Source organism: Ipomoea triloba, chromosome 3 (assembly GCF_003576645.1).
Source record: "Ipomoea triloba cultivar NCNSP0323 chromosome 3, ASM357664v1".
Taxonomy (NCBI): Eukaryota; Viridiplantae; Streptophyta; class Magnoliopsida; order Solanales; family Convolvulaceae; genus Ipomoea; species Ipomoea triloba.
Genome location: NC_044918.1, coordinates 16521732 through 16546468, shown reverse-complemented (window position 1 = coordinate 16546468; position 24737 = coordinate 16521732). Strand labels below are relative to the sequence as shown.

The following is a 24737-nucleotide window of genomic DNA, read 5'->3' as shown; positions in this document are numbered from 1 at the left end:
GTTTTGACCAATTCTAATACATAGTACAGTTTTCCTTTTTCTCATTGATTAGGGTGTTTTTTTGTTTTTGTCAAATGATAATCATCTGGATAGGATTGATAGGGGGGAAAAGGAAGAAATAAACAAATAATTCGGTGGGTTTAATAATCAATGGAAAAGTAGCTTGCGTAGTCCAAACACTGTGCAATAGTTCCACTACACAGACACAGACCATATATCAATGACTAGTGACACTTAATCATTAATGATTCTAAGCTCTATTATCTGAGATACCAAAAAAAAAAAAAAAAAAAAAAANAAAAAAAAAAAAAAAAAAAAAAAACGGATGTTTGTTATTATAAACATGATTCTCGTACTTAAAAGGTTATAAACTTGAATTTTGTCAATATTTTATTGATCGAACCCGTTGCACATAGTATTCTTAGAGGAAAAGTTAGGTATGTTCTTCAATTTGGAGGAGAGAAATGATGGGACTTAGCTTTGTCCTCGGCTTTCTCTCATTCGATGTCTTAGTTTATCATTTCTAGAATTTGAAATTCAAAAATATTGAAAATTGAAGAAAAGAAAAGTTTTAAGAAAATGAAGTAAACGGGTCATATAATGTATCTATAGCAAAGTACATTGTATAACTTTACAAAACTATTGCACCGTACGATTTTATATTTAATTTATATCAATTTTTCTTCTTTGTTTGTCTAGTTCAGTGATTGAGAATGAGTATGTATAACTCAGGGCTAAATTGACGACATTGACAAAACATGTATTAAGCTTTTACAAACAGTGCAAACAAATTAAAACAAATGAACACACACCCAACAACCATACAATCCAATAATGACATTTCAATATATATTAAAGATTCACATGTCAATTCGATCCCTCAACAAACTGTGGAGTAATTGAAGTGGTATTTAGTTAGAGATTTTTGCACTCTACTATGAGTTTTGATACTCAAACAAAGTGATTCATTCTACTTATAAACTCATTACCATTACCAAGTACTTGATTCTTATTACCATTCAGATTCCAATGTTTGAACCAAACGCACCATAAATGTTTGGTTTGGTGATTGAGAATGAGTATATATAACTCATATGACTAAATTTATGACATTGGCAAAACATATATTGAGCTTTTACAAATGGTGCAAACAAATTAAAGTGAGTAAACTCACGCCCAACAACCACACAACCGATTAATGAAATTTTGATTTACAGTAAAGATTCAGATGTCAATTCGATTCCTCGACAAAGTGTGGAGCAAGTGAATGAGATATAAAGGAGAAAAAAGGACAACATTGTTGGTGGGCCCATGAGATGCATCCTAGTTTATGATTTAATGGAAGATAGGCCTACCTGGCTGATCTGATGGAAACTCCTTTGTTTCTTACTACTCATTTTCAGAATCATACTTAACCTTTGTGGGAATCACTTTATTTTTTTGTACTGCCCTTATGCATTCATGGTTGTTCAACTTTTAACCTAATTTGTCTTCAACCTACATAGGATCTCTTGATCTCAAGTTGTTTAATGGTACAACAACTTTTCACAAATCACCATTTCATTTTTGGTACACAAGAAGTGTGTTCCAGCATTTATTGTTTGGTTCCCAAAAAAGTTGTGATATTGTCCACGGGGTAAAAGGATACGGGATAGATGCAAGTTTTTATGTGAGAATAATGATGTTTTTACGGACATGACAGACATGCAAAATAATTAGTTATGTACTCACTGGAAAAGAAAATTATTATTATTTTCATATGTAATTGTATATGATGTAATAGACAGGGGTACTTACTGCCGTGTGCCTTTGTAAGATACTATCATAATAATTGAATGATTGATGAATCCAACATCGACGTGACAATACCTCCACCTTAGCCCTTAGGCCCCATTGCCCCAACTCACCTATATTTTCAAATCTAGTTCATTTTTGTCTAGATAGATTGAAAAATGATTTACTGCTCATAAATGTACATGCGTAACTTACTATCACATCACATAGTGAACCTCATTTTATAATCTTATCACTAATAGGAAATATAGTTTTGAAAACTTTTTTAGCCATTTGAAAAATGTTACAATTTCAATTAATACAACCCATTTTCAAGCAAGCATTCTACCCTCAAATGTCCTTATCAACTCAACAAGATCTTTTGATAGCTTAAATCATATTTTAAAAATAATGTCTACTTACCCGCAGCAGATCTCAACAACCCAAAAAAAAAAAAAAAAAAAAAAGAGCAAAAAAAAAAAAGACATGATTGAAAATTCGCTAACATCAATATATGTGTGTTTGTGTGTTGAGAGAGTGGAGGTTTAAATGAGAATATAATTTTCATGTAAAAAGTGATGATTGATCACAGTCGAGTATTGGGTTATACTTTTATTTAAAAAATGTAAGAGACTAGTTTTATAGTGAAATTTTGCAATATTTATAAGCCTTGTTTTTCCTTATTTTTAGTAAACCTCAACCGTTAATCAATTCATATGGATGGATAGATCAGTTCTCACTTTTTATTTTTGAGTATGTTCATATATATATATATATATATATATATATATATATATATATATATATATATAAGGTGAGTGATTTTCCTTTTTAAGGTGCGTGATTTTTATGCTTAAGATGTGTGGGTTATGTGTTTAATGTGAGTAGTTGTTGAAACTTAAGGTGCGTCAACTTGAAGCTTGAGGTGCGTGAATTGTTGAAACATGTACTCTTTATGTGCATGGTTTGTGTACTTAAGGTGCGACATTTTAATGCTTAAGGTGTGTGATTTGTGTTAGTGTTTTGTTTATGTGCTTAAGGTGTGTGGTTTGTATACTTAAAGTGAGTGGTTTGTGTAGTTAAGGTGCACCATTTAAAAACTTTAGGTGTGTGATTTGTGTGCTTAAGGTGCGTGGTTTGTGTACTTAAGGTGCGTCATTTTAATGCTTAAGGTGCATAACCGCACAACCGTATAGTACAATAAGCTATACCCGCACCTAAACCGTTATATATACGAAACTATGACCTATTTGTACTTGGTTAAAATTTACTAATATAGTTGTGCTTCCCTTGAATATGAATGAGAAAATCTTAAAGTAGGGTGGATAGGTACAAGATGAGACCAGGTTCTGGTTCGCTGGTCCCCAAATCCAAGCCAAGACAAACCAAACATGAAATCATATACTAAAACATTAACATGTGAGTTGGGAATCTACTTTTCCCCTCCCTTTTGTTTCATGTAGGTCCTCCAATCTCCAAACTAACCATATTTCTTTAATTTGTTATTTTTTTTCCCTATTCTTGCCCATTTTATTTATTTTTCATCTTAATATTCATAACTTTTTTTTGGATTCAAATACAAATCTATTGCTGAAAAATGATATGATTTATTGCTAAAATGCACTTGGAAACCTGAAAAATGACCCTCTAGATTTTGTTGTGTTTGAATATTTAAAGAAAATAAAGCTAAAAGAAAAGACTCATAATAGTCATTAGAAAAGGTTTAAGTTGGCGAAAAATGTCTTTTCTAAATTTTTAGTCGCATTTTTTCTTTTAAAATTCTATTAGCATGAATTCTATTTTATTTTGTTTTATTTTTATGCTTCAGAACCTGAACCTTTTGGGTTCCATTTCTGAACCGTGACATGCTCTTGTGTAATAATTTGTAAATAATACACAAAAAAGGTAAATCACAGTATCTAGGAAAATCTTGTGCAATAGGCTCGATTGAGAGAATGTTGACAACAATTAGAAGCATGAACCTGGATACTTGGTTGCTTACGTGGTGTTATAGTATTGAACTCATACCATTCTAATATGAAAATTAATATGCTTCATCACTTTGCACCTCTTTTGAAACAATAACATTTATTTTTAATTCACCACAATTAATCACGTCATTAGATCGACTCAATTATAGAAACACTTATTTTTTAATTCACCACAATTAATCAAGTCATTAGACTCAATTATAGAAAGTGTTCTATTTCTAGCAGCCTAGATTGCTATACATGAATAGTTGTATCCACTTACATTTGTTTAACTTCATTAATCCATTCCCATCTGATTTTATATGTAGTTAGTAATCATGACACATTGATTAAAATAATATCAATCATTACCAATTTGAGGAGTATTTTTAAAAATAAAACATGGTTTTAGAAAAAGAAAAAAGAAAAAAGAAAAAAGAAGAGAACAACACAAGAAAGAAGATCGAAATGTATGAAATCAGTTTTTTTTTTTTTTTTTTTTTTTAAGATGTGGGTGTTTTTGTCATTTGCATGCGGGTGTTCTCATTCAGATCATATGAGAATAATGCTTCTTGTAAAAAAAGTGAAATAATTTTATATGTTAATTTGAGATTAGCAACAACTTGAAAATAAGGAGAAAATGAGAAAAAGAAATGTAGTAACATTTATGTAAATATTACAAATATTGTGCGTGCGTTGTTCAAGTTTCAAAGTACATCCGCTAATATATAACACTACAACCAACTTGAGTATGTACTTTTACATATTTTGAGTGTGTGATTTATCATTGGATGCAATTGACAGATGTCAGTATAAAAGTATATATATATATATATGTGTATGTATGTATATATTGTTCAATGATATAATATATCACAGATAGGGTGATTCATAAACTTTCACAATATTGTATGGCAGTCCTCATCCTCAAAATGGAAGAATCCAACTTGTCTGTCCTTTGCCCATTTCCTCCATAACTCCTTCCTCGCAATACTTTGAATATGGTTTCACAATGAATTGAAGGCTAGCTCTGTTGCTCTATCATTGTTCATTTGGGTGAAAGCTATTTGTACCCCTTGAATCATGCAAACCATATTTGTCGTGGTGTGACAGAAGTAGATTATTAAAAATAATTTTGTTACGTCTAATTAAATTTATACTCTATAGTCGAGTACAAAGACTATAACTCATTCCTCTTGCCCTGACCATTTCTGTGTAATTAATATGAAAATTTGAGTCAATGAAGACTTTGTCTATGAGGTCCCTTTTATATGAGTGATTTTCACGACGAGCATTTCTGAGTGGAATATTATTGCCGATCTTTTCCCGTTATTTCAATTCTCTATTTTTTTTTAAATTGTATTTCTCTGCTTTTCAATTTTTTTTTTTAAATCAAATTAGAAAATGCATTTATCAAACCCATTTTCTGCAAATTATGTTTTATGATATGTCTCTAGTTTTTTTTTTTTTTTTTTTAATTTCTCTAAAATAAAATGAACTTTTTTCACGATAGTTAATGAGCCATAATTTCTATTTATTAAGCCAAATATAGGGTAACAAATGGTATAATCATCTTTGCAAAAATAAACTTATTCTATGCTTTTCTTTTAATGGATATGATAAGTAAAGCATTACACAGTTACGACCTTTCGTGCCAATTCAACCAAAACAAAAAAAAAAAAAAAACTAAATACATGCCCGCACAAACAACTCAATTAATTCCTAGCTAGGTAGTAAATTATGGATAAGGACATATAAATGAGTCATATCAACCGCAATGTGAGTGTTTCACCTACTGTCTTAGGCATCAAACATTGGTCCTCTCACCTAATTAATGAGCCGCAACTTAAGGAAGGTTCTTAATATATAGTCTTAGTTGACTAGTTGAGTAATCTTATAGTTAGACCAACAACAACAAAAGAAAGACTTACATATTACACCAAACACCTGGAGAATCCTCATAATAAAACTTGAAATACTTAATTTTAAGGTCTTGGCAATTCTCTCTAACTACTAAATTAAATTAAATGAAAAAGATAAATGGGAAACTTACCCAATAGTATATAATTGGAGAGATTAAGCAAAAGGAGTTGTGAGGGAGGAGAATTATAAAGAAGAGGATGCATATATGTATGCATGATTTTTTTGAAGATATATATGTATGCATGATGGAGAGTGATATATCGAATATATATATAAACCCATTTATCTTCAAGGACAAGAAAGTAAAACATAACCAGAGTGTAGCTTTAACTTGTAGCAATTATTGACGCAATACAAGAGGATAAGAGCTCCTTCCCATGAAAACGACTTTGATTTCCCTTCCTATCAATTATGTTTATCACTTCCTTACACATTTCCACTGCACTTTTAAACATGTCTTAATTGTGATACTGAATTTTATTTTTCGTTCAATAATAATAATAACTATAATAATACCCATGGGGTGTGGGTAGGATCGATAGCGTAAATATCTTCTTATTTAACCAGATGTCTTAGGTTTGAGTACTAGAGACCGAACTATCTTAAAACTCATGAGTGAGTGTTTTGTCACCATTTTAAGACATGTGAAAATTGGATTGAGAAATCATGACAAATTCAATAATCCAATACAATTAGTTATCAAATAAGGGTAAGAGGTCATACATTCAGGTCATATATTCGATACACGATAAAAAAAAAAGTGGATATCAAGTTGTACTTGTCTAAAATTTGTTGTTATCCAATCTACACAAATATTTGTCGCATGTCTTCAAATTAAATTACCCTTCAAAAAATTTATAATGGCTAGTTAAGTTTGTCAAAATAATTGAGAAAGAATTCAATTTAATTTTCCTGGAAATCAAATTACATGAAAAATTGATTCTATTATATGGTTGAAGGAAAATAAGTTATTGGAAATAATTAACATAAAGACTCAAATGACCCTATAAATAAAATAAATATAAGTGAGGGTAATATAAGAAATTTGTTATAACTTTTTCTCATAAGGTGTCAAAAATAAAATATCAAAGAAGAGCAAAGAATTCATTTTCCTCAAATTCATTTTCAATTGGAACAATCTCTCCATTAACCAAACAAGCTAAAATTTATTTTTCCACAAATTTAAGCAAAAAATTATCGTAAAAAAATATTTTTCTGTGAACCAAACATGTCATAAATATAATAGTGTTGAGCTGGAACTTATAACTAATCAAGTTGAGCTTGAGCTTATAACTTTTTGATTAATAATTTGTTGAGCCATTCACTAGTTAATTTAGGTTTGACTTCGGCTTGACTCGTTTGTACCTGTAATTAATGATGCTTTGTAACATGCAAGAGTAAGTTGGATTTATTTTATTGTTTGGGCTTCTCAAATAGAATCATTTGCAGGCCTATCAATTTTTACTTAATTGATTGGTCTTTACTTTTGGCCCAAAAAAGGTTAATAAGGGAGTACAGCCCAATATTTGTCAGCCCAACTAAAGCTGCGGCCCGAAGCCCAACTGGAGTCTAAACCCTAGTTCTTATTCTTCCATTCCCCTTATAAACGTGCATCAGAGCCGAAAAACCTAGCCAACAGCTGAAGAATTCGCAGAGCTTCAAAGCTTAGAGCTATCTTCGCGTTTATCTCTCTCAGCAGCATCTCAGAATGGCGACTCAGATGAGCAAGAAGCGAAAGGTTTGTTCTCTCTTTCTCTCTTCCCTTCTCTTTTCTCTTTGTGTATGCGCGCCGCTCAGAGATATGCTAACGTGGTGTGTATGTTGTTTGGTGTTAACAGTTTGTGGCCGATGGAGTGTTTTTTGCGGAGCTGAACGAGGTTTTGACGCGTGAGTTGGCCGAGGATGGATACTCCGGCGTGGAGGTTAGGGTTACTCCCGTCAGGACTGAGATTATCATCCGAGCCACTCGTACTCAGAATGTTCTCGGTAATTCCTCACCGCACCTCCATAGGATCTAGCTTCCTATGCAGTAATTTTTCAAACTATTTTGTGTACTGTTTGTTTGTATCGCGTAGAAGTATTGTTTGGGGTTGGTTTTGTGTAGATTGCAGTATTCTTGTTGAATTTTCTGTTCAAATTGATACGAGAACTTAGATTTTTGCCAAATTGGTTTTAAATCTATTGCGTATTTGCTTTGGATCAGGTTCCTTTGTAATTACCACTGAAGGATTAGTAAAAAAAATGGGGCATGAGGCTATGTTTTGGTCCATATCTGTGTAATGATTTAAATTGGTTGGATGAATATAGGCTGCCTTAAATATGTATGCCTTAGGTATTGCTTAGATTTGGTGTAATATGCCTTCCAATTGCAATAAATGTTCATGTCTTGTATAAGCTGCTATTGACAAAGTAAATTCAGAGTACAACAAATTCCTGAGTTTGTGTTCCTGATTACTGTGAATTCAATGGACCCATATGCATTGCTCTTATATGTATGTAAAAATATATATGCTGTCAAGGGAACTTTGTAAAAGTTTGGATCTGAAGTGGTGCTGGCAAGTGAATTAATGCTAAATGCTGAGTTTGTTATTGAGTATTATTTAGCCATTTGATTTAATGCCCTCGGCTGATATTTTGTATTGGTCATTGAAGGTGAGAAAGGAAGAAGGATCAGGGAGTTGACATCGGTTGTGCAAAAAAGGTTCAAGTTTGAAGAGAACACAGTGGAATTGTATGCGGAGAAGGTGAACAACAGGGGGCTTTGTGCCATTGCTCAGGCTGAGTCCTTGCGTTACAAGCTGCTTGGTGGCCTGGCAGTTAGGAGGTAAAATAGTTTGAATTATTTCTACTTAATTTCATCCTGATTCATAACCTGCTACTTATTACTCGTATATTGCCTGTGTTGAGATGGGATCAATGTAGAAAAACTGACTATCAATGCATGCATCCAACGTCTACATGTTAATATTGAATCATTTCCTCTTGCTTAGAAGTTGGTGCTTTAATGCTATGTCATACACAAAGCAAATTGGTGTTTAAATACCAATATTGTGTCGGATGATGACTATAGGTATCTGTTTATCCACTCTATACTAGTTAATGGACCTGTATTCTTGCAGTAGCCGTAGTGTAGTGTGGAAACATAATTTCTATACTATTGAGCTTTTCCAACCCTAATAATCTATAAGTCGAAGTTAACAGACCATGTTTTTAAAATCATGCTATAGTCATCTATAAAGCAAATAGGTCAATCTATGTACCAAGTTTGTGTCGGAAGATGACTAAATGTTTTCAGCTTCTCCAGGACTGGTTTCAAGAGCTCTGATGTCATACATCTAGCTCTTTGTTCTTGGGTTGCAACATCCCTTGAAATCCAATATTATTCCTTTTCAATTCTCAACAATGTTTTACCAATAACCTGTTGTATTCTTTCTTGTTTAGGGCATGCTATGGTGTTCTGAGGTTTGTCATGGAAAGTGGAGCCAAGGGTTGTGAGGTATATTGTAGTACATTGAAAAAATGTGAACATACTTGTTTTAACATATTTGGTGTGTTTTTAAACATAATTCAATATTCTTCTATCAGGTTATTGTCAGTGGAAAGTTGAGGGCTCAGCGTGCTAAATCCATGAAGTTCAAGGATGGTTACATGATTTCATCTGGTCAACCAGTTAAGGAATACATTGACACTGCTGTCAGACACATTCTCATGAGACAGGTGAGCATAATGTTTTCCTCGCGAAATTTCAGCGAGATAATTTAGCTTTAAACACCATTTCAATGCCAGTGCCATCTTCTAAATGTTGTGACACACTATTTCAGGGAGTGCTTGGAATCAAGGTCAAGATCATGCTTGACTGGGACCCCAAGGGAAAGCAAGGCCCAATGACTCCCCTCCCAGATCTTGTCACTATTCACCCTCCAAAGGAAGAAGAAGAGTATGCCAGGGCACCCATTATGGCTGTGCCAACTGATATTGAAGTCCAAGTTATGTAGACACCATTCACCATTACCTGGCTTTAATTATCAACATGTGTGCTTAGACCTGTTAGTTTCTGTTTTCAGCGTTGGATACTATAAAACCATGTCTTTTTGAGGATTGTGTTTTTACTATTATTAGTAAAACTGTCATAACTAAATTTTGTCTATTATGTTTTCCTCATTCATTTAAAGGTTCAATTTTGTTTTGAGTAATGTGTTCTAACGTTTTTTCAATAATTGCCAATTTGATTTGCTGGAAACGAAGCTTTTTTCCTCAATTTATTGGTGTTAATTAGTCGGTGGGCTTTTTTTTGAGAGTTAAAAATCTTTTTGGATTTAAATTACAATTTTTCTATATTTTTAAGCAAAAGAGCTGTTGGAGTATGTTACCAAATACCAATGTTGAAATTTCTTACAACTAAATTTTATATACATATAATTAATTGAAAATTGTGGCATTTCTTTCGAAGGAATTGCTATCGGTTTACGTTCACCATTTAATACACTTCCAAATTTCCTCAATTCATCCCTACCTTAAAAAAGACAATAATAATATTTAAATTATTATAATATAAACCCGCCCCACTAAGGATTTAATGTTTTTCAAGACGGTAACTCATCACTTGCTGTTACGCGAAAAAAAAAAAAACATGATGCAAGGTGTATTTGGGTGGATAGGCGAATTGAAATTGTCATTCATATCTATAATTTTTTAATAAAGATGCGAGTATAAGCTGCCATTAACACTTGCGAAGAGATGGCAAAAAATGTGTACTATGTAATCAAAATTTCAAATCAAGAGTGAATAATATCTCTACAAGAAATTCTAGAACTGCATAGTGTCAAAACTATATTGTGACGGCATTTACAAAGGCTGCATATGACGTTTCTCCACAAGTGACCTTACATCCTTCTCAAATTGTCTAACCTGGCCTGTAGATCACTGTCTATGCCAGCATCTTCATTTCCAGTTGCCTCAGCTTGAGGCACATTGTTCTTTGTTGCTGGGACAGCAGCTATAGCAGAGGAAGGTGCATTGACAAGCTGTTGGATCATTCAAAGGCCAAAAAGATTTAGCAATAGACTTGAGATTAAATTTGAAAAATTGCAAAATAATATGAGATGAAATCAATTGTGAATTGACCAACACGCAGTATTACCTCGGAATTAATATTAATTCCAATCTCATCAAGGACCTGGTTCACCAGCTCTTCAGTTTCTTCTTCTTCCTCATCTCCTTCCAGGGCATCATCAATGGCTTCACCCATCACCTCACTTACCATTTCCATCTTCTCATTTTGCATCTCAAATTCTTGCATTATTCTCTGCAGCGCTGGCAAATTCATCTGTCTATTCATTGTGCCCATTGCCTTTGTAACGCCTTTCATTGCTTCCCCCATTGCTTGAGTTGATTTCAGTGTCTAATCAACACCCACCAAACACAAATCAATTTTTGGTTGAATTCACCAGAATCATTTGATGTATGCAATCCAAAGGTGAAGTATAAATCAAGATTACCTGGATTCTTAGGGAAACACCTTGAAGTTGAGATTTCAGCTTATAAAACTTTTCAATTTGATGCCTCGTTCTAATGAGATCTTTTGCCATCACCTTAACAGCTCCCTAAAGCAGAAAAACTTCTAATCAAATGCAGACTTTAAGTATTGTTGCAAAAAAGACAGAATTACTACACCACTGTGACATGGCCATCAAGTCATGTACATTTTCTTGGGATATAAACCGGATTTTACAACTTGTTAATATCTGAGTTTTCTGAGTGTATCTGAATTCAACTATCTACTTAAATACACCCCAAGAAGCTACCTACAAAATGTGTATCTCAGATTTTCATAAAAGCCTATTTTTCAATAAGTTGTCATTGGTTAAAAAAAAACTAGCTAATAAGTAATAAGCTCTTTGAAAGAAGACCTACCATCTGCCCTTGTTTAGCACTTTTCTTTATCTCCATAATTAGTTTTTTCTCTTGTGCTTGTAAAGCCTGTCTCTCCCTATCTATTTCTCGAATAGATTTATCAAGCATCCGCTTGTTCTCCCGCAAGAGTTCTGAAAATCATAAAAATATATAAGCCAATTCATTGATTACCAAAATGATTAAAAAAAAAAACAAACAAACAAACAGCATCTCCAAATTCAAAAGATACCATTAGCATTTGGTATCTTGTACACCACTGCTTGCATTGGGTGAACATAAAATCTTCACATAAGCAACAGGAGCAAGAAAACAGCAAATTTCCTCACAATGATGTCAACCAAACAAAATTTCCTAGCCTCCTTAAACTTGTCCCATGTTATATAGATAAAAATTCTCCCTATCACAATCTACAGTTCTGAAAAAGGTATTTATTTACTCAAATCTTAGCTGGTAAAAACAAACAGATCCATTATTTTCTCATTTCTTCTGTCATGTCTATGCTAATGATGTTCCAAGTTATATCTTTATTCTCAAATTGTTACAGTTTGTACCAAATAGCAATCTAATAAAAACATTTAAATGTTCAGCGGCACCTAATCTGCGACAAATTATGCCAACAAAATGCAAGTTCTGTCCTAGCAGAAACAATCCAAACTACAGAATCCAAAAGCAAATATAAAATTGACAAAATTACAAGCTGATCGAGCATCAATTCACATGTAGCATGGCAATACACAATCAACTTCAATAATATACACTGAATTTAACATAAAAAGAAATGAATTCGGCCGGATTACTGAAAATTTCAAAATAACACGCAGATATTTTCCTTATGCGCGTTTATGCATCGAAATGAAACACGAACCTGCGGGAGTTTTCTTCTTGCCGAATAGGAAACTCATGGAGGTCGAACGGATTCTCTTCGCGCAAACGATTCGATCGGGAAAATGAAACTATTCTGATCGGCTCCTCCTCCTTCTTCCTCGTAATCTCTATCTATGGAAGCTGTAGTAATCTTCTCTCTGGAATGATAATTTGGGGGGTTTTTGAAGGTTTTCGCATTACGCGGCAAAGCAGTTGGAGAAGGTGGAAATCTACACGGATAAGACAAATATGTTGTGTTGCCGCGGTCTCGGTTTTCGCCTTTCTCAAACCTTAGCCGTTAAGCGTCTGCGTGATTATGGGCCGATCCAAATGAGAACATTTGGATGGGCCTTGGCCCGGCATTGGAATGCATTCTTAACTATACAGATTGGGCCTTCTCTGCAAATTATGCTATGGACCCGGGTCCGCAATTTGGACCCAGGTCCAAAACGCGCGTTTAGAATATTTTGTGAATACTCAAATACAAAGTTCGGTAATTGTGAATATAGAGTTCTTTAATTGTGAATTTAGAGATGAAATTGTGAATATAGTACAAATATAGGTTGTTTTTTTTCTTCCTTTTTTGGCAACTTACAAAGCAAATTTCTATATTTTTCACTACCACAATTTGATAATGTAACTAATTAACCATTCAATGGAATGGTCACACTAGATAATAGTTGGCATCAAAATGAAATTTAAAAATATTCTTTTACTACAACTAGGATATATATGTAAATGTAATAATTTTTATTTTATTTTTTTATTTTTAAAAAAAAAAAAAGGGACTGGACAACCGAAAATTATATTGTGGATCATGGTCATGATCATAACTGATACTGCAGTTGTGTTGAACGGATACTGCAGTTGTGTTGAAAAGATACTGCAGTTGTGTTGAAAGGAAACTGCAGTTGCTCGGAACTAGACCTGGCAATTCATGTATACGGGTTCGTTAACGGGTCGACACGATAACGACATGAACACGATAAGGCTAAACACGAACACGACACGTTAAGATTAACGGGTTCAAAATTGTAACACGTACACGAACACGAATTGTTAACGGGTTAAACGGGTTGACACGATAGACACGTTTTGTTAACGGGTTTCGGATCGTGTCGACACGATATGGCACGAAACCCGTTTAAACCCGCTAAATCTATTGATATATTAAAAACTAAAATTTAAAGTTAAATTATATAAAAAAAGAAATAAAACATACAATCCAATCCATCAAACAAACTAAAAAAATATTCAATTTATAACATTCATAAAATTATAAAATAACATCCAAAAATCACAATTAAAGAAGTTCATACTACTTTTTAGAATAAAATTGAACACAATAAACATTCAAATTTCATATTGTCGAACATCAATAATTGGTGTATGATCTTGGCCTAATGTAGTAAATTCATTCTTAATCATGTTCATGATATATTTTGTAAAGACAATGGTTCTTACCTAAATGACAATGGTTCTTAGCGGGTTCTAAACGTGTCTGTATAAACGGGTTAACACGATAATATTAACGGGTTAAACGGGTTCTTAATAGGTTTAACGGGTTGACCTGTTAAGACACGAAAACATAACGGGTTCTTAACGGGTCAACCCGTTAAAGACCCGGGACATGTTAAGGCTAAACACTAACCCGTTATTTTCGTGTCCGGTTTCGTGTCGTGTTAACGGGTCGTGTCAATAATTGTCAGGTCTACTCGGAACAGAGGTCATTCATCTGTTCAACACAACTGCAGTATCTGTTCAACACAACTGCAGTATCTTTTCAACATAACTGCAGTATCCGTTCAACAAAACTACAATTCCAAATGGATGACACGACCTCTGTTTCGCGCAACTGCAATTCTCTTTCAACACAACTGTAGTATCCTTTCAACATAACTGTAGTATCAATTCAACACAACTGCAGTATCAACCATGACCCATGATCTACAATACATTGTGGACCATGGTCCACAGTATAACGACTGGTGGACAACCATGCACGGGAGTATTAAAAACAGAAAAGGAAGTCTTCAGAGGCAGCACACGAGCGCACGTGGGGACCCAGAAGCATAGTAGTTTTAGTACAGAGACAAGGCAGGTGGTCACGTGCGGTTTTGTCTCGCAATTTTTCGATATTTCGTACGTATTTTTTTCCAATTAAAATACTCTAATTATCTGGCCTGCTTCCCGGAGCACCTGCAGGCTCCACACACATTCATCGCCTTTCTTAATTTTATTTTACTTTTCTTTATTGAAAATCACATTTTTATCGCTTAATTATTATTAAAATTTTCTATAATGTCATTGAAAATTGTATATTGTCGTAGATCAAAATATCATAGCATAGTATAAAATATAATTTTATAAAAAGCACTAATTTCTTTTCTTTTTTTTTTTGATTGCTTTGCTCTTTTGGAATTCGGGGAAGCATAACATGAAGAGAATTTACCCTATTAGACATTAATTTTTATTTAAAATATTATATATTAGTTATTTTATGATGTTTAAATCTTTTCTTATAAATAAAAACTAATTTAACTATAAATTAATTTATCTGTTGCATTTCAGGTCTTACTTATTAGTCATTAGTCAAGTCAATTCTTATTTCTTTGTTTATTTTTAAGTACTTTTTAATAAGTTTTAAATGTGACTAATAATATTTTTTATTTAATTTTTAAATATATAAATTTTTATATACTAATATTAAAATGAATATCACAAAAAAATGAATTATAAATAATTTAAATAAAATTTTGTTAATTGAATTTGACACCTAAAATTAAATAGAGAGAATAATTTTGTAGTAGGTCATAACGGTTATACCAAAACAAATAGCTGGTACTTTAATCAAAATTTTACCCTCCCAAGAAGGTGGTGGGGAGAAGTAACATAATTTGAAAATGACAGCATATTATATATGCACTTGAGGGATAATTATTGTGTGATTTAGAAGTAAACATCTGTCATTTCACTTCTCCTTTTTTACAATCCAGTAATAAATTAATACAATGATTGTGATAATGGCTTCGTAACTGTCTTGCAAATTAAAATCATAATTTCACTGTTCTCAATTTATTGTTTTTTTTTTAATTTAATCGTTTGAGACAATAGTAAATAGATTGCTAATATGTCTTTGAACCCTAAATTTAAGGGCTCAAAACTACTGAAGTAGATAAATTGTAAAAATTGTGTCAACGGACAAACATGTCCTTAAATACTTGTACACTGATGTTCACAACAAGGTAAAAATCATTTTTTTTTATACAAAAAAAAAAACAAAATTCTTGATATGATTTAAAGAATATGTACTTTTCACTGCTCACAAAAGTAAAGCTTATAAACTTATTTTGAATTGATTGATCAGTAGAGTTTTTTACCAAGAATATGAATTGTTATATAACTGCAAGGTTAGGGATTTAACTTCGATATGGAATATCATATGAATTTTTTTTACTTTTTTTCTTTTTTTTGGATTGTTTTTATTTTTATTCATTCTTTTGTCCTTAATTAATTAAGTGCACGCCAAGAAACAGGAATGGATCTACAAGATTTGCTTTTGAAAGAAATGGGAAACTTTTTGAGAATATCAAACCTTGGTGTATTATTGAAGAATTTAGAAAAGCTTTTACATTTTTAAAGCCTTTATTTTATAAAGTAATGTGATAACAAAAAGATATTTAAAAAGGTAATATCTAACCCCAAGTCCCCAACACATGTATTATGAAAGAATGCAAAAAGTTATTAATAACTTTTTACCAAGGACCTTGTAGTGCAGTGGCATCAAACCCTTCTCTTTATACGGGAACAGATACTGCATTGTAATAGAATTAGTAGTATTCAAAAAAAAAAAAAAACTAATCCCAATTTAAAAGCATTAATTTTGACGATTTCACGATTAAGGAAATAATACTTGATTTTTTAAATTATTAAATATTATGAAAATAGGATACAATATCATTATATAGAAGACAAAATTGGATATAACTATTAAAATCGATGATTAAAACAGAAAATGTAAGCATAATTGATGAAGACTAAATCAATAATTAACTCTATAAATCTATTGTAAAATCATTGCTACTTGAGTTAAAGAAATTGATATTTCTCCGAATTTTTTTTGAAATTTTGTCTTATAGTTAATGATATAATTTGAATAAGAATCGTTATATATGTCAATGAAGTATAATTATATCCAAAATATAGTGATCCAACTTGCTACATGCTCGATACCCATTGTTAGATCAAACACTTGTTATTAATTAAGTCAAAGACTATAACTAGTATAAATTATACATACTTGTATTTGTATAACAATTTGTATCACCTTTTGATGAAAGGATATTGAACTTGACCCTTCAGTCTTTATCCAACATTATAGTGAATGTTTAATCATATTTAAAAGGAAAACTTGATATGACACCCAAGTTAAGACCCTAACTCCACCACAAAAGCTATATCATCTACGCTAGACGGTTCACACTCTAAACTCTTCTTGGCACTAGGTAGCCCTTTCTTAGGTGTCCCTCCCCCCCCCCCACCAAATAGGTCAATATTCGACGAGTGTATGACTTCACTTTGGATAGATTTCACTCTGGACACTTTTCGACATTAGATAGCCATTTCCTAAACCTCCCCCCCCCCCCACTAGGTTAGTACCAAACGAGTGAATGCATGCCTTATCGCTAGATAACTTTCACTTTGAACTCTTCGAAGTTCCCTTTGAACCTTATCAAGCACCATGTAGAGTGTAGCTGTCCACTCATTCGGTGCCTGCCTAGCGAAAGGGCTGACCTAGGAAAAAGGCTACTTGGTGCCCAAAAGAGTCCAGAGTGAGTAGTTTAGAGTAAGCCGTTGCGGACGTTGGCTTCTCAAGGAGTGGACAATGATATGATCCCACATTGGCTCCTCAAGAGATTGTAGGCTGGTACTTAAGTTGGTGCCAAATTAAATTTATGTTCATGAACTAGCTTTTATGGTGGAGTTAGAGTCTTGATTTAAGTGTCATATCAGTAGCTTGACCCACTGACCCAGCAATTAGCAAAGATGTACTAATTAAATTAATAATTAATAATATGCAACCTAATCTCGAGGTGGGTTAATTTCAAATTAGACAGCAATAAGCCAATAACAATCATATTTTTACTGGATTTTTTAATCATTGAGTATGGTTGTTATCATCTAAGCAAGGTGATTTTTTGTTTCTACGTTTTCAATTTTTACTTTTATTTTTTGGTTGAAAAAGAAAGTTGAAATATAATCTACTTTAAAAATTCTTTTGTTGGAAAAGTTAGTTTGCATGTGCGCCATGATGCTTGATCTTGCCATACTTATTGAGATTCCATGTGGGGCCCTCATTTAGCATCCACTGCACTAACCCTAATTATCTCTTCATCCTGTCTTTTGGTGTTGTATTATGTTACATAATTTTCTTGATTGCTATTTCTCTCTTGCAGCGAGCTGGACACAATTATATGCATATACATATATATTGGGTCCATAATGGACTAGTTTACTTAATTTGGACCAACCACATGTGCCAATTTTTTTTTTAAATAATAATGTCATGTTTTTGTAAATAAAGTAATATATGTTAAATAATAATTGAATTATTTGTCAGAATGTTATATATTCATCTAGAGAATTTTACTATAATACAATAATAATTTAACTCTAGTTAGATATCAATAGAATTACTTGCTTTGATGCTTAGAATCTTAGAGCATCTCTAATAGGATTTTTACGGAGTTTTGAGCTTATGGGGAGGAAATAGAATGTTCGGGGGCTGCTTGTAAGAAATGATTTTTTATGAAGTCTGTAGAATGGAAAAAGGGAGAAGAGAGGCGCAACTGTGTGCGTGACCTGCACATACAGTGCCCAACTAGGCGCGTGCTTGCGCGTCAACTGCTTTGTTTTTGTTTTTGTTTTCACGTCATACCGGCTTTTTTCTTTCTTTCTTTCTTTCCTTCTTCTCTCTCCCTCTCATCTCTCATAATTGACATATCAAAAACCACTACTATTGAGGATGCCCTACAGGTCCATCGACATGAATTAAAAGGAAAATCCGACCTAAGGACATGCATCCAAGTCAACACATGGTGGCAAATTTCAAACTATTGTGTAGACCATGGTCCACATAGCTGCGTGAACCATGAATGCAATATACATTTTTAATATACTAAAAGTACATTATTTGATAATATATAAAAAATCATATATTTTTAAATAATGTACTTTAATTATGTATATAAATAATGTACTTTTAGTATATAAAAATGAATTTCTATTTATAGTGTACACATTTGTGTGTATTCATGGAATAATTATCGATGACAAATAGTGCTCGGCTTCAACCCCATTAGCATTTTTACTATTGAAAATTGATGAGATTAATTTAGACAATAATATAAGATACAACATGAGTTCTTATAGAAGTATAATATTTACACTACAATAGTTTTTTAAGACATAATTATCATCCATACTAAAAAAACATTTAACTCTTTTCTATACATTGGAAAAGACAAACATTATTCAACTATATATAAATACTAACTATGTGGTCTATCCCATTTTATTTAATTTTAAATTGATTAAATATATATCATTATATCTTATAAAATAAGATAGATATAATAATCCTCTTCTTTAAATCGGTACACACAAATATATACAAATGTATATAAACATTTTAGAAGGAAAAAAAAACACCAAGTAAGCTAATCTTTTTTTACCACTTGCCAAGCACCTTGTGCTCAAATGGCATGTAGTGGCCTCTCTCAAATGAAAGGTCATGAGTTCGAGTCTCAGTGGAGGAGATATCGAAATTGACTCTTAACAGGTTGAGAAAAGTATAGATTAACAGATACTACAATGTAATAGGGTCAGTTGTAACAAAAAAAAAAAGGGCATCGGAAAATCACGAGTAGTCCAATCAGTTCACTTTATTCACAAAGAGTCTTTATCACCTCTAATCAATTCTTTTCGACTTTGTGCCTCCTAGTGACCCTCCCCCCCCCCCCCCCCCCCCCCCCCNTTTTTTTTTTTTTTTTTTTTTGGGGCGATGATGAAGGAAACTGATGCACAATCACTATTTGAGAGTATGGATATGGTAAACTTCGTTGGTGTAATAGCCCATAATAAACTCTGCACCAAAAAGACCATGCGTGTGGCGTCAATCTCGTGACTTTTAAATATAAAAATCATTTTAATTTATTCTTAACTAATTAGTTGAAACTAAAAAAACTACTCTTATTAACATTTAAACTTGTAATAATATTACAATTACCAATTCAAGTACCTGAATATCTTAACTGGAATTACCCTCATCTAAACTAATCTTTGTTTTACTATAGGTTGAGAGTTGATAGTTGATGAGTATGCCACTCTAAAAACAGGTACGTGTGGAAACATTTTTCAAACCTATTGATGAGTAGGAAGGCCATAGCAGACAACATCATAATATAATGCTCACTTTCTTATAAAGATCTTTGCTGCCTGTGCTCCGAAGATCGATGTCATTGCCTTTCAACACTTATCTTTTTCATAGGGGCAAAAAAGGGACTCATATGACTCACACTTTGCCCATTTTTGAACTTTTCAAATCATTCCAAATAGTGACATGTGAACAGCATCGCTTCATGGCAGCTGCAAAATCCAAGTATTAATTTTAAAATACCAGTATGACGGTATATTTATTATTTTTTATAGGAAAAATGATCAAATACACTTTCAAATTTTATCTAAAAAGTCAATTAAGTCGTTGAACTTTTAAAAGTTCAATTAAACACATTAACATATTAATTAAGTTCATCAAAGTCAAAAACCCTAATAGTAACATGTAATAGCATGTAATAATGCAACAGCTGAGCTCCGACAACATTCCGACAAGTACGACGTTTTCCTGTCGCCTTCTCCGTACTTCGTTGGAGATGGTTTTACCAAACTGGTCGCCATCTCCATTCGACTAGAGATAGTATGACCAACTGGTCGACTGGAGATGGCGGCCAATTACTCGTCATCTCCATCGACTTGAGATGGCGACCAATCTTCAATGACGGAGAAGGCGACCGGTTCGATCACCAGAAAAGATCACACTTGTCGGAGCTTCGTCGGTGTACGATTGACCTGTTATTGCTGGTCACAATTAGGAAAACTCTTTACAAGCTAAGGTAATATATGTTCTAATGTATGGTAACGAGGATGCCATCAACTACATGGTAATTGGCATGGAAAACTCTTCTTTTTATACATATTATGCTCCTATTTGAGTGTATGTGCCAGTTTTTCTCTCAATTAAAAATTTAAAACGGTTAGTAGCTTTACTATTTCTTGCTCACAAAAGACCCCACTTCTTGACCCTATAGGATGGTACGTGGAAAGAGAAATCACAATAACTCAACGAATTCTTTAATAAGAGGACCAGTGTTTAATGCCTACTAAGAACCAACAGTGTGGTTGATAGGTCTCGATCTTGTTTCTCTCTTCACAGTGTACCAAAGTACCACATTGGGTGTAACTTTATTATTTCTATGGCAAAGATGAGTTGTGACTTGTGTGGATGTATACCTTTTGTTTTATAGCCTGCAAAATCTCACAATTTCAACTCCTCAAAAGTGCAGAAAGAAAGAAAGAATGGCATGGAATTGAAAGGAATCATTTTATCTTCAACCCAAAGAAACTCAACCCATATCCATCATTACAAACGTGGAACCTCCAGTGTTGAATTCCTTCTCATAGATGATGGGTTGTTTTCTTGATCATAGCCCTGCCACTTGGTTGCATGAACTAGCTTATAGCTAGTTTCGAGTACTCTACCCTGAAAAAAGAAGCTCAATTCTAGCCAGTTTCGAGTACTCTGTCTAGCCTGTGAAAAGGAAGTCCAAATTTTATGAATAGAATAATCTCCTGTGAAGAGATATAAATCTGTTAACTTAATAACCACAAGATTTAAAATTAGAATTTCAAGAACAGTTTATTAGTCTTCTTAATTAGTTATGGACTATTAGAATTTCAAGAACAGTTTATTAGTCTTCTTAATTAGTTATGGACTATACTGACTCTGTTACAATGTAATATTTATTCACAACTATAATTCTATAACCTGTTACAATGTAATATTTATTCACAACTATAATTCTATAACCTCTCATTTATAAGAATCACTTAAACTGCTATAAGTAACTTAAATTACTTGATTTCCTTCATCCCAAGACATGATTTATCCGTGTAAACTCTTAATTGTAAATGCTGATTTCTATGGTAACCCAAAAAATATACTAATTTACCCTTTATAGTAGCAACTAGCAAGCATAATGCAAAGCTTTCATTAACAAAGTTGAATATGATACACAGGGTAGCCCGTAGGTAGATAATAATATAATCACTCAAGTTAAATGATCCAAGAACTGTTAATCAATTCAAGTTACATCATCATGAACGTAATCCATTAGCAATGGCTTGATTGAGTTTAAGGCTTGTGGTTCCATAAACAGGGAGTTCATTCGCCGCCGTTGCATCCACAACGCGGCTGAAAGAGCCGACGTTTTCCAGTTCAAACAGATCTGAGCTAGTGCAGCTCCTCACGTCTTCGTCTTCGTCGCTGCTGTTGCTGTTTTCGTCGTAAATTTCTCTGGAATCTCGGAAACTGTTGTTAATGTAATGAGTAGTGATATATGGAATTGGATTCTTCTGGTTTTGTTCGTAGGTGTTCTTGTGGCCGCACGGCTGGCAATCTTCGTCGAGGATGATGCTTACGGGGCAGAATCTTACTGACCTTTTGGATTTGGCTCGGGAAGGTGTTTTGTTGAGGCAAGACCTAGACGCCATTGTTGAGTCCTTCACTGATCTTGACTTCCTCACTGAGCTCCAATCTTCGATGGCTTCTGCGGGATGTTTCTTCAGGTTATTGCTTCTCGATGAGTTGAATATTGAATTAAGGAAGTTAGCGATTTTTCCGCCCGGTGAAATCGGCTGTTTCACCTTCTTCAGATCTCCGTAGATCTTCAGCGCCCTAGATTTCGTCCTCATGAACCTCCCTTCACGTTTCTGATTCCCCTCAGGGGCAGCAACCGTCTTTTCCCTATCAAAATTCGCCGATTTCGCCGCGAAAATCGAGGATTTCGGAGTACTAGTAGACCTAGACGCCGCCGACGACGACTCCGTCTCCGACGAAGAAAACAAGCTGGAATCCGTGGACGAGGTGGAGTCGGAGTTGAAGAATTGCCGCCTCGTGTAGCTCTCCATCCATTTCTCCAACATGATTGCTCGTCGGAGACTGGTGATTTCCTCTTCCACTTCAACGCCAACGCCGCCGCCATTGTTGTTCCTTCTGTACGCGAACGACGACGTTTCTTTCTCCTCTACCGACTCGTCAATGGAATGGTAAATGGCTTCCAGGAGGGAGGAAGAAAAGGACGGAGTTTTCCTCCTCCGCTGACTTCTTTCGCTCCGCCATGGCTTTTCCATACCAGAGATAGATCAAATGCAGAGTAGAGTTTCAGAAGAAAATGGACATGGAAGATGAATAATGAGCAGATCGATACTGTAGTGGAAGGTGGCTATATAGAGAAGTTGGTGGAAAAGCCAAATGGCACGGCTTGGATTTTGGTTGAGAGAGAGAGAAGGAAACTTCCACAGGGAATAGAGTATGATTGATTCTTACAAGCCTCCAAAATGATGAGGCATATATAATAAGGTGGGAGTTTTCATTATTTTACAACGTTGGAGGACTTAATTATTACCCAAGAATTTTTGTATATAACCGGATAAATTCATACGATTACTTGGAAATAAAAAATAACTGTACATAATATATCATATTGGATTACTGAAATTGTATATCATATATCACATCAAGATAAGTACTTAATGGGAAATATGCGCTAGCAAGTCCGCTCTAGAAATGCGTGTACTTCCTCCTGGTCACTAGGCACAGAGCAAGGAACAATTAGGATGATGCCGATCTCAATCGCGAAATAATCGGTTCAAGCGGAAAATGCCAAGGGTAATACTAATCCCCTATCTCAAGGACGGAGATCTTTACGGCGGTAAAAAAACCCTATAGAACTAGTGTAGATCGTCCCATCAAGTGATTATACCCCGGTGAAACAAGTGGCATCCTTAGAGCATCAATATCAATTAAGTTTTTTTACGATTTTTATGATACATGTAGGAAAGAAATGAAAAATAGAGAAGAAAAAAAAATAAAACAAAATTACAATCTGACAAAAAAAGAGGATAAGAGACGCACACTGCACATGCTCGAGTGGGTATTTGCTGTGCGCTAGACGCTTCCTTATTCTCTTTCCTCCACATCATCTTACACTATTTCAAAAACCACAAAAAATACATTGGTCTGTTCCAAAATTCTTGCAAGAGAACAAAACAAACTCTCTTTCCTTATTCTCTTTCCTCACCATCATCTTACACTATTTCAAAAACCACCAAAAATACATTGGTGTGGATACTCTTACACTTGTCTCTAAGCTTGGCAATGACGCCTAGAAGACATGCCGGGATACTAGCATGTGTTCCCAAAAACATCCTATATAAGGCCCATTAATTGCACCATACTATAAAAAATCAGAAACATTAGCCTAAATATGAAAACACACAATAGTCCAGAAATACAATTAAAATTACCTATTTTTCTTTCCTTAAAAAAAATAAATAAAGTACCAAAAAATGTGAGTAGGAGACTTTAGGCTGGGCATGCGTATAGAACATGCGGAGTGGGGAATTATTCGCCCGTCTATAGTGTAATACGTAATGGGAAACTAACAACGAAAAGAAGTTTTGCCGCGCGTGCATGTGGTTGTGTCATTTCCAGACTGGGCAAACCAAATGCTCTGCCTTTCCCTTTCCTTTTGTTGTGTTCTTTGTTTTCGGAATTAAGCCGATAATGTTTGGCTCCAAACAGGGTGGCCAACCAATATTCCGACCCCCACCCCTACAACCTTAAAATTAAGGAATCAGATCGCACAGTGTCGTACGGAATCTACCCACCCAGCACTATCATGAGGGTTCACACATACCTGTCTTTTGTACGTACAGATCTGTTCATCTGCGGAGATAATTCCAAGAGCCATTACATCATTGGTTTTAGATACAGCTAGCAATGTGTTATGTATCGAATCTTGTAATTGAGTAGTGGACAAATTTTGAGGGTGTAGTGATTTAATCCGGTTGTGGGAAAGTGGAAAGCTGTTCGGTTAAAGTTTGTGAAAATATATTGTATTTTTTGTTGGGATGTATGTTAGAAAGATATGCATACCAATAAATGGTTAAGATCGT

At 33.8% G+C, this 24737-nt stretch overlaps 3 protein-coding genes across 3 annotated transcripts; 1 reads left to right on the top strand and 2 right to left on the bottom strand.

Moving 5' to 3' along the window:
* The first annotated feature begins 7267 nt into the window (after nt 1-7267).
* On the top strand, nt 7268-9855 carry LOC116013273 (40S ribosomal protein S3-3-like). Its single transcript, XM_031252940.1, has 6 exons — nt 7268-7404; nt 7505-7652; nt 8319-8490; nt 9108-9162; nt 9252-9383; nt 9488-9855. The coding sequence occupies exons 1-6, from the start codon at nt 7375-7377 to the stop codon at nt 9659-9661; spliced, it is 711 nt and encodes a 236-aa protein (XP_031108800.1). The 5' UTR covers nt 7268-7374; the 3' UTR covers nt 9662-9855.
* A 462-nt stretch (nt 9856-10317) lies between these two features.
* Nucleotides 10318-12673, bottom strand: LOC116013274 (vacuolar protein sorting-associated protein 2 homolog 1-like). Its single transcript, XM_031252941.1, has 5 exons — nt 12445-12673; nt 11580-11710; nt 11165-11269; nt 10807-11067; nt 10318-10690 (listed from the first exon to the last, which is right to left on the bottom strand). Exons 1-5 carry the CDS (start codon nt 12479-12481, stop codon nt 10550-10552), a joined length of 675 nt encoding a protein of 224 aa, XP_031108801.1. The 5' UTR covers nt 12482-12673; the 3' UTR covers nt 10318-10549.
* A 9066-nt stretch (nt 12674-21739) lies between these two features.
* Nucleotides 21740-23070, bottom strand: LOC116012490 (protein BIG GRAIN 1-like A). The gene has a single exon (XM_031252036.1). It carries the CDS (start codon nt 22908-22910, stop codon nt 21876-21878), a length of 1035 nt encoding a protein of 344 aa, XP_031107896.1. The 5' UTR covers nt 22911-23070; the 3' UTR covers nt 21740-21875.
* Between the last annotated feature and the right edge of the window lie 1667 nt (nt 23071-24737).